Source organism: Choloepus didactylus, chromosome 9 (genome assembly GCF_015220235.1).
Source record: "Choloepus didactylus isolate mChoDid1 chromosome 9, mChoDid1.pri, whole genome shotgun sequence".
Classification (NCBI taxonomy): domain Eukaryota; kingdom Metazoa; phylum Chordata; class Mammalia; order Pilosa; family Megalonychidae; genus Choloepus; species Choloepus didactylus.
This window is the reverse complement of record NC_051315.1, coordinates 93,950,079-93,965,248: the sequence shown is the minus strand read 5'-3', so window position 1 is coordinate 93,965,248 and position 15,170 is coordinate 93,950,079. Positions and strand designations below refer to the sequence as shown.

Genomic DNA, 15,170 nt, shown 5'->3' with positions numbered 1-15,170 from the left:
AGTTCTGAATCCCTGGAAACTCCTCAGTCTCAGGTAAACTGGGACAGTTAGTCACCCCACCTATGATTTTGTCATCTCCACTGACAGAGAGAACTACCTGGTTAAGGGAACACCATAGTCAGCAGTAATCCTCTGTTCCACCTGTTTCAGCTGAAGGTCCCATAGTGCTCTGTAAATGCTGTTTTATGAGCCTTCCACCACTACCCCACCCACTCCACCCCCAGAGTGGGAGATTCAGGTGATGCACATGTATCCTTCTTTCACAGCTCAGGAAATGGGGGCCTAAAGAGTTGGGGATGAAGAGCCAGGCACAGAACAGAGGGGCTCTGAATCTGTGAACAATGTCCTCTCCACCTGGCAGCAATCACTTTTCACTTCCATCCACAGGAGCCTCACTGTCTTACCTGGAAGGATCCTGGTGATCTTGCCCTTTCTTTTCACCAGCATTTGCTAAACCGGGCTGGGCGCTCACCTTTCTGGTAGGAGGCTAAAAGGTCACAAATTTCTGGCTTTAGCCTTATTCCTGAAACTGTAAACAAAGACTCCTCTGTATGGAGGAAAAGAGAAAAGACCCAGTATATTATTTCTCAGGAACTTTCACAGTGTCTTCTTTACATCTGTTGCAAAATTTGTCACCCAAAGAGACATAGAAACAGGTCAAATTTATTTACTCATAATTCATACTGACTCATGGATAACTCTCTTTACTGAATTCACTAGTAGTTGTCAAGTGCCCCCTATTCAGTTCAATTTGCTGAATGAATACTTGGGCAAGGCAATTATTCTATTGAATATGGTATCTAATATTGTATTGAAGATGGTAAAAATAGGTCCAGAGCAGTAGGACACACATGCATACATATAGACACTCACAAACCAACAAGGGCCAAAAATGAGGTGCAAGCAAAGAACTACAATTATGACAACATCTCCCCCACAAGTCAACTACTAAGGAGTGTGGGAAAAGCATCGACAATGTGCCCTTGGGCCTTGAAGGATGACTATGCTCTCAGTAATCAAGGACTTCCAGGGAGGCTATTCTTGGCTGAGGGATCAGCATGAGCAAAGGCACAGAGTGAGGAAAGTGTTTGAGAGTAATCTTGCATGGTTAGCGCAACAAAGCTGATTTGAAACCAGATGGCGGAGGGAGTTCATGTCATGCCAAGGAATCTGGACTTTATTCCCAATGATGTTAGGCAATGAGCCTCACACTGGGCTAGATATGTTTTTTTAAGTTTCAAATTCTGTTAGATACATTAGGCAATATATTTAAATAGATTCTTAAGTACAACTTCTGCAAAAAAAAAAAAAAAGCAAAACTATTTTGTGAAATCTGTATTACCTTGCAATGTGATTTGCATATTTGGTTAGTTCAGAATATTGGCAATTGCATTTTCATAAATGTTTGTGTTTGTTAGGGATCCATTGTTCCTGGGTGCTTACTATGCTAAAGTTAACATTTTAACGGGCTCCTCTGCAAAATGGGGATAATAAAACTTCCTGGCAGATTCTGTAAGTTTAAAGAAGGTTATATATGCCAAGCATCTTGCATCACAATATGTTCTTAATAAATCATGGCTAATACACAATGTGTTCTTAATAAATCATGTTATTGTTACAACCATTAGCCACAGATATTGTCTGAGCAAATCAGCAAGAGGCAGCAGCCACGATGTCACCAAAGCACATCCACAAAACCTGCTCAGAGCATCCTTCACTGGGGCATTGCTTTTCAGGTTCACAATCTGCAGAAACTTGGGTTGCTCTAAATGTAAATATCACAGAATTTAACAAAAAGAGAAACTCCTAGCGTGGAGCACCGAAAGCATGGAATGCCTTAATAGTGTTGTTTCCTGGAAGCTGTCACAGCCAAAGGGAAGAAACGAACCCATAATGCCAACTGTGCCTCACACAGCCTAGACTTCCGCTGTGGGTGCTGTAGGTAATCCGTCACCCTGACTCCTTCTGTTTGTAATTACATATTTGCTAGGCTAGAATGGGGTATCAGGTAGCCTGTTATCTCAAATGAACTCAAGTCCAAACCAACTTGGGAGCCTCTCTTAGGGAGGAGTGTCCCCTAGCCTTGGGGACAGTGGCATGAAGGGCTGGGATTCCCCTAAAGCTTCCCTGTGTCTTACAGAGAGAAAGAGAGAGAGAGGGAGGGAAGAAGGGAGGGAGAACTATTATCTGGCAGAACAGTGCTGGAAAGCAACCGGTTAATCAAAAGGATTCCAATCTGGCCGTGAACTGCCACACTCTCTTTCCCGACTCATAGAATAAGAGAGAGGGGTGGGGGTGGGGTGGGGGAGCAGAGAGAAAGAGAGAGAGAACAAAAAAGAAAGAAAGAAAAAAGTGGTAGGGCAACTCTGCTTCAGCAGTCTCACAAATGCAAAACCTTCCACTCTGGTAACTCCTCATTAGGTTACTGAATCTGACAGCATAATTATTGCAGCTGCTTTGCCTGTAGAATAAATAAATATGAAAGTGGTTGTTTAAAAATTTTTTGAGAGAGGGAATTCAGTCATCTAGACAGTCAGCAGGACAAGTTTATTAAAAACTTTTAGATTCTTATGTATTTAGATCATTTCAGAACGAGATAATGAGACAGTTGTCTTTCAGTCTAGTTGAGTTCCTAAGCCCATGACTGCTGGCTGTCACCTCTTTCAAACTTTGCTTTAACTTTCCTTCCTTTAGAAATCCGATCCTAGTGTCTCCATTTACTCTTCCCAGGCTGATAACCAGGTGAAGCCTCAGTGCACCAGAGTGCAGAAAGTGACTTAATGGGATTGAGGAGCTAAATAACCTTTCACAGGAAACAAGATAATCAGAACTCTTTCATTTGCAAGTGACCGCTGAAAGAGAAAGCACAAGTTAAAAAGAAAGATTGGAAATTAAACTATGGTTCCAAAATGTCTTGTAATTTCCCTTGTCGTGTTTTTTGGGCTACTCTTACACATTGTCAATTTATCAACCAGAAATGTTTATTGCATTTAATTATTCAGAGTGCGCACATCCTTGTGGTGATGCAGTAATTTTAGCTCATGTGCATGTATTTAGACATCACATCTTCAAAGCCTAAAGGATCACACAGTACTTTAAATTGAAGTTGCTAACTAACACTGAGTGCACTTAAAATTCTGACTGGGGGCAAAGCATATATGCATTTCCAGTGAAAGCAGATGATCTTTCCTTTTAAAATTAATTAGAGCCTATTTATCTTTTCTTCTCCTGTGCCTCACTCTCACAGGTCTGCATTTATATGAACCCTTGCATTTAGTGAGTTAAAAGCTTTATAAAATAAACATTCTGCCAGTATGGGGTAAAGGGAACTACTGTTAACCCATTGTGCAGATAAAGAGACTGAGGCTTACAAAGGTCAATGACATATGTTTAAGTTGAATAAAAGAAGAAAACGTGAGTCTTTTAACTCCCAGTCCAGAGCTCTGACTCCCTGCACCATTTTTCTCATTTTATTTTTTTAACTATAAAGATAATATAACACTAACGTTAAAGAAAACATCTTTAAAGGAAAAAAATCTCCCATAATCTTACTATACTAGAAGAGTATTTTTATTTTTGTATGTTACCTTTCAGTTTTGTTCATATGCATAATATATTTGCATAGTTACATTATATTATGCAATTTTGTAATCTATTTTCTCTTAGCTCATTTCATAGCTTAACACTTTGATATTATCACACGCTCCTGATAATTATTATTTAAAATGGTTACACATACTATATGCAGGGTCAGTATAACAACATTTGTCCACTTGGTTCTCCAGTGTTGAATATTAAGATTCTTATTTTAAAAGGTTATAGGCATACATCTAAGTGTCTTGTTTGCTTGTTTGTTTTATTTTGTGTTGTTTCTGTTCAATTTCTTTGGATAATTTCCAGGAACAAAATTACAGGGTTGAAGGGTATGACCATTTTTACAGCCCCTGATATGCATGCCATACTGCTTTCCAAAGGTTGCCTATAAAAGGTTACGCCACATCAGCAGAGTATCATTTTGCCACAACCTCATCAGCACTGAAAGTCAAAGAGTAAAAGGAAAAAAGAGCTAATTTATCACTTATTTGTATTTTTTTAATCACTAGTAAGCCTGTCTATTTATCCTATATGTTGGTATGCTCTTTTTGTTTCCTCTTGTGTAAATTGCTATTTTACGTCTTTGCCCAATTTTCCGCTGGACTCCTCGTGTTTCTCTTAGAAAACTGAATGAGCTAGAGTGAAAGAAAAACAATATCCACCGTTGAGGAAGAAATCCTAAAACCCAAGGGTTATTGTATATATTATCACAAAAACAAAAACAACAACAAAAACACAGAAACTAAGAAAAAATGGCATTGAGGAAGAGACATTGGACATTCGGGGGTTTGGGTCTCTATTAAACATAAAACTGAGCCCTCTTAATTGTGAGATATCAAATATGCTGCAGGGGTACATGTGGAATCTTTTCTGGGTAGACTGTCAAGTATGAAACAGTAAAAAGGGAAAGGACTGAGGGTCAAGAGACTTGGTTCTAATTCTGGTTTTGTCACTAAGTTCCCCTGTGATCTTTAGCAAGCAGAAATGAGTAGTGGAAAGGAGTCTGATGTGAAAAATCTTGACTCTACTGCTTACCAGCTGTGTGACTTCGAGCAATTTACTTACCCTCTCTGAGTCCCAATTTCCCAGTCTTCTATATAAGGGTAACAATTCCAGCCTCACTATTTAGTATAAGGACCGAAGGAGAAATTATATAAACTTCATAGATGCTACTGTTACTCTTTCCTGGGTGTCAGTGCCTCTCCTATAATGAAGGTATGGAATAGCTAGTTGCTAAGGTCCCTTCCCACTCAAAGGGTCTCTCTAACTATACCCTGAATGGTTTATCTTTACTTGGAAGCTCTTTCAGCCCATGATGCTAACAAGCATAAATAACATAAAGGCTTACCAGGTTTGAGGGACATGTTTTACCCAGACTTCTCCTAGCAACACCACAAAACATCTCTCAATCCAACATCTCCACTAACGTATGGGAATAGATTGAGGACAACTTTGGGCATAGAAGGTGAAGAAAGACACTTCCTAACTTGCATCTGACTGAGCAGTATTGATTGGTAGAGGATTTAAAGGGTGGAGAGAGTGTCTGAGTGAGATTACAAATTCCACGAAGCAGCACTGTGTCAAGAGACCTGGCTTAGAACCTCCCTTCCCTCTTTCCCAACACCCCCAACCCCCCAAACCTGGCCTTGTGGAATGACAGAATATTCTGGCTAAACTCCAAATAGACTAGACAGTAAAGGCAATGAACAGAATAGGTTTGCAATCAGGTGAAAGAATACAATTCAAAGCTAAACTAAGCTTCATTAGTACATGTTAAAGAATCTTTAAATTGTTGCCAGAATATACAGAAGGATAAAAACTATCAGGGTATAGAAGTCAGCAATGTGCTGTTGTTATGAAAAAGAAGCTTCAGACTGATGTGAGACTGTATTAAGACTGTATTAAGAGGAGGATGACATTCCTCTCCCTGGAATGACCTTCTCCAACCATCCACATCCCATCATCTTTCAAGACCCACTCACAAAGGCCTCCTTATCCCCCCAGCTGGACTTAATCTTGCCTCCCCTGAATGCCAGAGCATTTCACATGTTTACTTGATCTGCAGCTGTTAGTATACTTGTCTCATTAAGGATTGTAAGCTCTCTGAGGACAGGGTCCATGACTAATTCATTTTTGAGTCCCTCACAATCTCACACCCAAGTGACACTCAGGGACAGAATTCTCCCACTGGGGTAGGAAACTGAGTCTTTGCTAGGTCCATGGTTTCAGAGATGAGCAAAAGAACTAGAACAGGTTCAGAACAGAACAATGAAACAAAATGATTAAACAGTGGGAGAAAGAGAGTCTATATGTGAAAATAAAAAAAAAAGTTAAAGGAATTCAGCCTAGAGAAGTGAGCATTGGAAAGTGATATCATATAGTTCTTCAAGTATACGTAAAGAAATAGTATTAAAAGAGGTCCTGATGTTCTTTTACTGGAGCAAAGCAAAAATTTAATCCGATTTTAATGGGACAATATGAGAGGGACACATTGAAGAGCTTCCAGAGTGCAGCTCCTGGGATGGGGTGACTAATGGCAGAGGTAAATTCCATCTCTTCCTCCATCCCTACAAGTATATATGATGACAACGCAGCCTGCAGTACATTGCTTTTACAAAAATACTTGTGAAACAATTGCAAACTTTAAAGTTTTAGGATTTTTTTCCCCTAAGATGCTGAAACCTGTTTTAAAGGATATTTAGTCCAGGAAGGAATGGGAGAGACTCAAGCCTGGGATTTGGAAAGCAAAGTGGGACCAATCCACAGAGAGAGCCTTTGAAGTCCTGACGATCAAGGACCATGGCTTAAAGACCAGACTCCTAAATCACGTGGCATTTACTGCTCCAGATTAAAAATACTTCTGTGGATCAGTGTCTGTGGTCCAAGTTGGCTAGGCTCCAAAATCAGTCTTAACTTTCCTAGGGTAACGTTTGGAAGGCTCTCTGCAAGAAAGGAGCAGAGCCAGTTTCTAGAAGGGGCCACCTAATGATTTTCTAGCCCCACCACCCCCAAATCTTAAAACAGTGCTCCTTTCCCAGAGCCCAAGTTCATGCTGAGGGCAAACGGACTTAAACGAAGAAGCTGAGACTGCAGCTAAGATTAGAGAGTTGCCAAGAGCCTAATTTTAGGTCTTAGCTGCCCCAGCTGACATCCTGAACTGCTGGCTTGGCCATGAGGGCTACAAGTGTGGCCGTTAGCCTGTGTACGAGTGGGAAGAACGGCTCCCTGGCCATCTGAAAAAGCAATTAGCTTGCTGTTGGGTGTGTTTTGAGAGAGACTACCAATAATTCCTCCTTCAACAAATGTTTCTTCAGGTGTTCAAAAGTCAATAAGGGAAAATGTCAGAGCTTGGCAGAAGTTCCCATGTGCTTGCCATTCTAATATTCATGCTTCTCCACTTGTGTGCTCTCTAAAAGGGAACTAATCCTGGAATTCCTGGGTTTTCATGGCAAGTAACCCCCTGATAAATTTCCTCTGGCTATAAACTTACTGCCCCAATGTAGAGAAAGCATTGAACAGAAGATGTCAGCTTCATGAAAACTGATATAGATGACGGGAGCAGTTCTTTCATTCTGTGGGGAATATCTGTGTCACTCTTCTACTGGGATTTAGACTGTCCTTCCACTCTCCATGTATTTCCCATCCACAGGTTTCATGTTTAATTGTCTTCTTTAGAAGGCAGACAATATGAGCTGGCATATTCCAGATCAAAGGGGAAACAGAATATATTTTAAAGTGACTTCTCTGTTATCCTGAAACCGGAATAAAACCCAAATAATAAAATGATATAAATATAAGCCCCTAAATGATTTCATACTGAAATGCCACCAGAGAGCAAAATTCCTTGCGTAATTATGGCAGAGAAACTCTGCTTACAAACCACTCATAAGAACATGTCTTATTTTTTGCATGTTTCTTATGCCTGTGGCAGCCAACTGCAGAGATGGAGATTCTGTGTCCCTGCAGGTCAGGAGCTGTGATAACCCTGTGGTGCTCCCTGTCTGCACAGAAGGCTCTTAATAAAGGTTCATTGCCAGGGGCATTGAAAGGCAGGCTGGCACTGCCAAGCCAAGGGAATGCATCCCTTATTTGATAATGTGCCCTTGGTAAGGGTCACTGTCATGGAGGTGCCTAAACTGGCCCCACCTGCTTCTCTCTTCTATTTTTCTTTCCAATTTTCCTGGTAGCTTTGCTTTCCCTGTCTACTTGTCCTGCACCCCAACTGTTGGTCTGTCTCTGTACCTATTTCCACACGCACCCCCACACACAGTCCCACTCCCCCTTCCCCTGTCTCTTGGAGCCAGCCCTTTCATCTTCTCCCTCAGGGATTCGAGATGTCGCTGCAGGAAGTGCTTGTCGGCTGCGGCAGCAGCGGCAGAGCCCCGTGGCTTTGACAAACCTCATTTAATTGGGAGGAAGCCAGGAGAATTTGAAAGAACTGAAACATCCACGAAACTCCTTTTATCAGGCATAATTTAAACTCTGCATGGAAAAACCCCTATATGTATAAAGAAAAGTCAACTTCCCTCCTGCTGTGAACGCTCCGTGTCTCCCCACCAGCTCAGGCAGGCTCCTGCAAGATTCCATCTTTTCATTTTTCTAAAAGTGTCAAAGTAGATTTGGGCTCTGTGGCTGGGTGCACAGAGAAGGAATACAGATCTTTCTCTCTTCCTCTCTTTCTCACGCCTTCACACACACACGCACGTGCATGCACATTTAGACATCCAGGCACCAGAGCCTCTCTGTTGGTGGATTTGCTTCGGATCTGCCAGAAAGAATCAAAAACCAAAGTTTCTAGCAACGGCTTGGACAGTGATTGTTTCTTCCTAATTACCCTTCGTCAAGGAAAATCTGGTGCCCAGAAAACTTTGAAGATCCCCAGAGGTTCTAGGCACCTAGAAAAATAGATCCTGGAGGAGGGTCCATTGGGGAAGTTTCTTTAAGTGCAGAGAAGGCTGTGCATGTGTGCGTGTGTGTATATGTACCAGCATATTCATTTGCATGAAGTGGTAGAGTTAGAAGTCCCAAGCTTGAGAAGAAAGCTAAGAAGGGGGATCTAAGGCTCAGACTGGGAAGAGGGTGTTGGGATGGGAGTGGGGGAGGCAATGGAACTGGAGCCTGGGCAGAGGTGCCAGGAAGAGAGCAGAACTGTGGGGCTGCCTGGAATGTCTTTATTTCATCCATATGCCAAACCATGTTCCTCCCCTCCTTCCAAATTCCACTCCAGATTCACCTCTAGTCTAATCCATCTCACTTGAATTATTCTAGTCCCTCCAAAGAATTGACCTCAGTACACACAAATTCTTAGAACATCTGCAGCCGATTAGGCACAGACTTCAGTTGTTTGGGTATGATTTGTGTTAATATGTGTACGGGGGTGCTCTGTTTCCTCTTCTTAGCCTTCTTTTCCTCCCACACTGTAAGATCTCTGAGGCTAAGGACAAGTCTCTTTTTCCCCTCAACTTTTTATGGCACTTAATATGTTCTTGACACTTAATGGCAACGTAATAAATATTGATGACTGACTCCTTTTACAGGGTTAAGTAAGATGTTAATCTCAGCTATGTGATTATGGTTATTTTTGGAGATCGTAAATGACTCACTTTAATAATAAAATACCTCAAGGACTCCCAAACAAAGGGCTTTGGACTATGGCAGGACAAGGTCCTAGATGCCACAAGGCTGTGTCACAAACCCTGGGACTTGTGGGCAGCCTGTGACCCAAGCCCATCCCCGTTTCCTCCCTCACTCCTATCCCAACACACTCTTCCCCAGCTGAGCCCTTAGATCCCTCCTTCTTAGTTTTCTTTTCTGGGGTTTAGCACTTCTAAAAACTGTTTCCAGTTGAATGGTGGATGTTCCCAAAGAACAGCACCCCCCAAGCATCGCCCCCACCCCCCACCAGGCCGGACCACACTGCCCACACCCTCTGCGTGGCCCTTCCTAGTCACATTCTGAGAAACATGAGGCACGTTCCAATCACAGGACCCCTCTGCAGATGTCAGGTTTGGAGGATGACTTCAGGTCCAAGCAGTAAAGGCTGACTTCAGGGTAACTGTTTCCAGCGGGCGTCCAGCCGGGGAGGACACTCCTCTTCCCCCCGGGCCCCACTCCAGGACTACCCTCTGCAGCATCACATTACCAATCAAGAAAGGCCTAGCTTTGCTCCCAGGACATATCCATGTCGCCTATCATCTTACTCTATGGAAAGAGAAGGGGGTTGTTAGAAACTTTGGTTTTGCTTCTTCTGGCAGATGCTAGCTAAAATAAACAACTCGGAGGCAACTTTCATCTCTTCCAATTTCTAAGTGTAAGTGTGTGTATGGGAAATGTTTGGAATATTACAAGGAGGTCTTTGTAATCTCTCCCCACCAGTGCTTTAGGGTTTTGGAGAATCTCATGAAAAATCAGGCAAGATTGGGTCCCAACTTGCTTCTCCCAGGCAAAGTGTTGTCTAACTTCACTTGTGGTTGTGAATTCTATGATTGTCCAGTGTTGAAAGAAAACAGATACACACACACACACACACACACACACACACACACCCTTACCATCAGGAAGCTGGTGCAGCTGGGATGGCAAGGCACTGAAATAATCATGAACAAGTGCCTCTTGGGCAGAGACCCGGTCTCGAGGAAAGCCTTTCAGCATCTGGGAGGCCAGGTCTTCAGCTTCAGGAAGCTTGCCCAACCTGGAAAGTGGGAGAGAAAAATTTAGTTTCTCCAGAGGCCTCTCCTCTGAAAAACAAAGAGGAAACAAAGAAAAGGAAAGGAAAGAAAAGGAGATGGTTTGTTTCAGGCAGAATTTTCAGGAATTACTAAAGTTGATGGCAAGTAGGAAAGGAACCCCACACTAAAACTCTGACCTGTCCTGTTACTAAGATGAAGGAGAAAAATCTCAGCATCCTATCATTTGGTTCCCAGCCCCTTACCGTTTCTCTGGGCACCATGTACACATAGAGGACACAATTATAATTATAGAAGCAGAAATATGTAATAAAGTAGTCTTCTTTGAGGGACATGGCAGTCCCAAGCCGAGAGGCCCGATTGAAAATATGCTTCAGGCTCTGAACTCCAAGGGCCACCAGCATAGAATCCTGGGGTGGAGGTGGGAGCGGGGGTGGGGGTGGGGGATAAGGGTGGTGAAGGGGGAAAGCAATTCTGGAGGGTGATGCCTGTGTGGAAAATATCCCTATTTACAGTGTTTCTGAAGCTCATCCCTCAGGGTTCTTTTTGTTTTCCCTGAGATGGAGCATAAGAAGAGAGGTAATTAAGTACCCAAATAACAATAGGGAGAAATTCTCAAGTGAGTTATACACTTGGAGAAGAGTAAATGCATTTATTGAGCAACTACTGTGTGCTAGTAGGAGGTCAGTCCTGGGGGATACAGTTAGAGACTCTGCCTTCTGGCAGCTTATGGTCTAGTATGGGAGTTGAAAAAGTCCTGCATACTTGGCCTAGAATGGAAGGAGGTGGTAGGGAAGGCTTTCCTAAGGAAGTGGCATTTGAGCTGAGTCTGAAGGATTGGGGGAAGGGGAGAGACAGACATCACAGGTGCTCACACAGGCCCTGGGTGGGAGGAAGAAGAGTGAGTTGAAAGGAGGGAATAAGGCCAGTTGACTGTCCATCAGACTGTCCAGGGCCTGATATGAAACTAGTGGGTGGCAGGCGCAGTGAGTGGGTCTTCATGCTTTCCATTTATAGGGTTTGAAAGTATAGGCTAATCTAGTGCCAATCATTTAAGTACACCCACCTCTACAGCCCCCAGACAGGTTTACAAGTAGAAAGCCATATGAGAGAAAACTTGGCAGATCCCAGGAGGCAATTAACCCCAGGACTGATAGCTGACATTCAGAAATAAGTTGCAGGCCATGAAACACCCAAGCAAATCCCCAAATAAGCAAAAATGGATGGGCTTACTTAACAACCGATACATGTAAAAATGTAGTAAGACACGGATGCTCATGTACTATGCTGCCGTTGGCCTCATACCCCGGCCCAGGCTGGATGCCCGGCTTCGCATGGCCTGGCCAACTCCTCGATGGAGAGACCACCTAGGAGAGATTGGCGGAAGAGATGCTGGACTCCTTAGCAAAGGTGTTGGAAGATCTTGCAGATAAACCTTCCACGTTTGAGGACCTCTACAATGTCTCCTTTGGGAGTGGTGTTTTAACAATTAAGCTAGGTGGAGATCTAGGAAACTTCATGATCAAAAGCAGACCCCAGACAAGCAAATCTGGTTACCTTCTCCATCTAGTGAGCCCAAGCACTATGATCGGCTTGGGGAAAACTTCTGTACCCCCATGATAGCGTATCCCTCTTTGGTCTATCTGGAAAAGACACTTGGTGCCCAACCCATTTTGAAAGACATTTAAAAAGCTATAAAGCCCCAAACAACAACCAAAAAACCCCCAAGGAAACAAAACAAACAAACAAAAACTTGAAGTGAGAAAAAGCAGATACCCTTCTCCTTTCCAGGGACGGTGATTTCCGTGATGCTGGATGCCCTGGCCTGATGTTGAAATTTGCCTAATTTTTGCATATGATTTACACAGGGAATTTCAAGTGCCTAATTCCCACAACGTAAAACTGTTTTTACAAACAGATAACTTTACTCTCAAAGGCAGAAGTAATTGTTTTATAGACTTTTGAGGAAAAAATGTGTATATCCTCAGTCCTGTTTTCCTGGCCAGTTAAGAGAGAGAGAACCTGGGGTATGAGCCTACTAATTAGCTCAAGGGACAGATTTTGGGGGCACATGAAATGGGGTTTTGGAGAGGGGAAGATAGTACAAAATACTAGAGCCTCGTATCAGTCTGAAAAGAGATCCAGGGAAGATCCTGTGAAAAAAATGTTAGCCAGTTCACCCATACTAGTGAGTGGTGTGGGGAAGGGGGCCAAATTGGGGCCTGAACCCATTTTCTGCAGTCCTACTGGCTCTCTTGCTAAACATGAATTTCTGTGGGGGGCAGTGGTGGGTGGTGGTGGTAGGAGAGCAATGTATCTGTCAGCTTCCATCTCCGCACTCCCACCCCAATCAGTGATTTATCCTCTCAGCACACTCCTATCTGCCATAACAAAGGTGGCTCTAGAACTGCTCTATAGAAGGGGCTTAGGAGCTGCAATATGATTGTATAAGGAAGGCCAGGGAACCTGTTTTAGACCTACGACAGCATGGCATGCATAGTGTTTTTAGTTAGACTAAAAGGAAATCAGGGGAAGCCAAGAAGGGCTGATGGAGCTTATGAGGACTTTTTAAAAAACTTTTCACTTCAACTAACTAACCTCCCAAAGGTCATACCAAGGCTTTTTAGTGGTTTCAGGACCTTTTCCAGTTTCATGGACTCTAAACTCCAAGATAAAGGCTCCTTCTTTTATGAAAAAGCCAAATCCATGCTCTCCTGAACATAACCCTTTACTAGCGGCACTGGTAGGGCCACCAGGCCCAGGTCTTTGGTGAGCATTCTAATAATCTCCCCCTTGCTACTAGCATATTACACTCTTATCTGGGAACTGAAAAAAGAGGCTCCCACCCCTCCCCCCCCCGAATACAAATGTTGCTTCTTTGAGCACAAACGTTGATTTACTGACAGCTTCCATGTTTGTATCATTCTGCTTCTTTCTGCCATCTACCATCTTGCTTGTTCTCCGCTGCCTTCACTTTCTAGACTTGCCACTTCTAACTCCTCTAGAACAATGCTTCACATGTTGGTTACAACCCCTACTTTGGAAATAAAAGTTGTCATGAAACTGAAAATCAAAAACGTTAATTTGCCTACCAGCACTTTTCCATACAGGCCAAATGTTAATAAATATTATTGGTCAGGTTTGTGATGTTAGCTAAAAAACAGATCAGGAGTATCTTACAGGATTAGAAGAACCTACCCACCTAACTAATGAGGCTCTGTTAAGAAACAAAGAACCCTGTGGTACATCACTCTTCCCAGTAACATTTCCAGAAATGGGAAGCATTCCACTGCCAAAATAATACATACTTATTGTAGACAACTTAGAAAATGCAGAGAAAGAAAATCAAAACTCTCATCACTCAGATTACTCCTTCCCTGAAAGATAATCACCATTGCTTTGGTGTTTGTTTGGTTTTGTTTTGTTTTTCAATCCTTTCTTTATTTTAACTCAGACGTATTTTTTTGTTTTACAAAAAAAATGGGATCATATTATATGATGTTATTACATGTTTTCCCACTTCACTATCTTCATCATCTTCCCAGTGACTCTGAATATACTCCTAGGCCATAATTTTAATGGCTGCATAACATTCCATTATATAGGCATACTGTGATTTACATCGCCAGGCCATTATTTGTTTCCTTTCTTGTTGGAGGGAGAGGGTACTATTAAAATCATGCTGTGGCGAATATCCTCAAAGAGAATTCTTTGTGTATTTGTGCAATTATTTCCTTAGGATACATTTTTAGAATTGGAATTCCTAGGTTGAAAGATATATAATATGTTAAAGTTTTCAATTCATGCCATCAGCCAGAAGAGTTGTACCAATTTTCAGGTCCTCCAGCAGCACAGGAGAGTGCCTGTCCCTGAGGGCAAGGAAGATAAATCCATCCCAGCTGACCTGAATTGTCACAGGCCCCAATGCTTGTAAAAGTTCTAAAAAGAATAAGAATTGTACATTGATCCTAAGAGATGTGTTGGGTGCAAGGGCATCTACATTTAATTTTTAGAAGTCCAGAATAGAAACACAAGCATAAAAAAAAAAAGAAAGAAAAGAAAGAACGAAAGAAAGAAAGAAAATCAGGCTTTGTGATTGTGTAAGGCACCATCTACTAACTCGTCACTCAACACATCTAAAATCTGTTGGTTCTCAGGGGCCTGAGGCAACAGGCTTGATTTCTAAGCACATCCTTTCTCTGAGTACAAAAATTTCCCACCTCATGGCTACCAGCAACCTTCATGGTATAGGAAAGGACAGGCCATTCTGAGCTCATTGGGGTATTTGTTTTTTCCCCTCGGTCTCTAGAAAGAGGAAAAGGGCAGGGGTAGAATGGATGTTTTTTAAATGCTATGGGTTTAGTAACAAAGTGGACTCCCACAATAAGAATTACATCCAACACTAGGAAGAAACAACATTGGAGAAACCATGCCAAATTTAAATAGCCATGTGTGACTAGCGGCTACTGTGTTAGACAGCTTGGCTATAGGCATAACTCCTTGTTTTGAGGATCTGAGCAGAGAGAATCCAAAAGACTGAGCAAAGGCGAATAGGCATCACTGGGAGCAAGGGGTGGTAGGTGCTGTTTATGGTCAGGTTAGTAGTGGAATTTTCAGTGAGTTGAAGTCCTGCTCCCGAGAAGGAAAGACCAGTGGGGCAATACCAGGGTGCTGGTGGCATATTTAACAGCAGCAGCAGCAAAGAGTATTAAGGTAGTTGGCGGGTGTGGAAGGCAACAGCAAAATAAAAGCAAGACACAGGACAGTGCTCAACTCCAAATACCTCCAGCCAGGTGTTAGGGAACCCGGCTATGCATGCAAGAGAAAGTTTGCACATCTTGAATGAAATGATCTAGTTCCCCAGGAATCTGTCCCCAAAATAATGGGGAG

At 42.6% G+C, this 15,170-nt stretch overlaps 1 protein-coding gene across 1 annotated transcript in view; it reads right to left on the bottom strand.

Moving 5' to 3' along the window:
- Positions 1-15,170, bottom strand: part of CDK15 (cyclin dependent kinase 15) — a 93,270-nt gene that overhangs the window by 3,717 nt on the left and 74,383 nt on the right. Inside the window, exons 12-13 of the mRNA XM_037849684.1 lie at positions 10,146-10,285; positions 405-547 (exon numbers count right to left, since the gene is read on the bottom strand). Of these exons, the coding sequence (XP_037705612.1) occupies positions 438-547; positions 10,146-10,285 (250 nt within the window). The 3' untranslated portion in view covers positions 405-437. The remainder of the gene's footprint in view (positions 1-404; positions 548-10,145; positions 10,286-15,170) is intronic.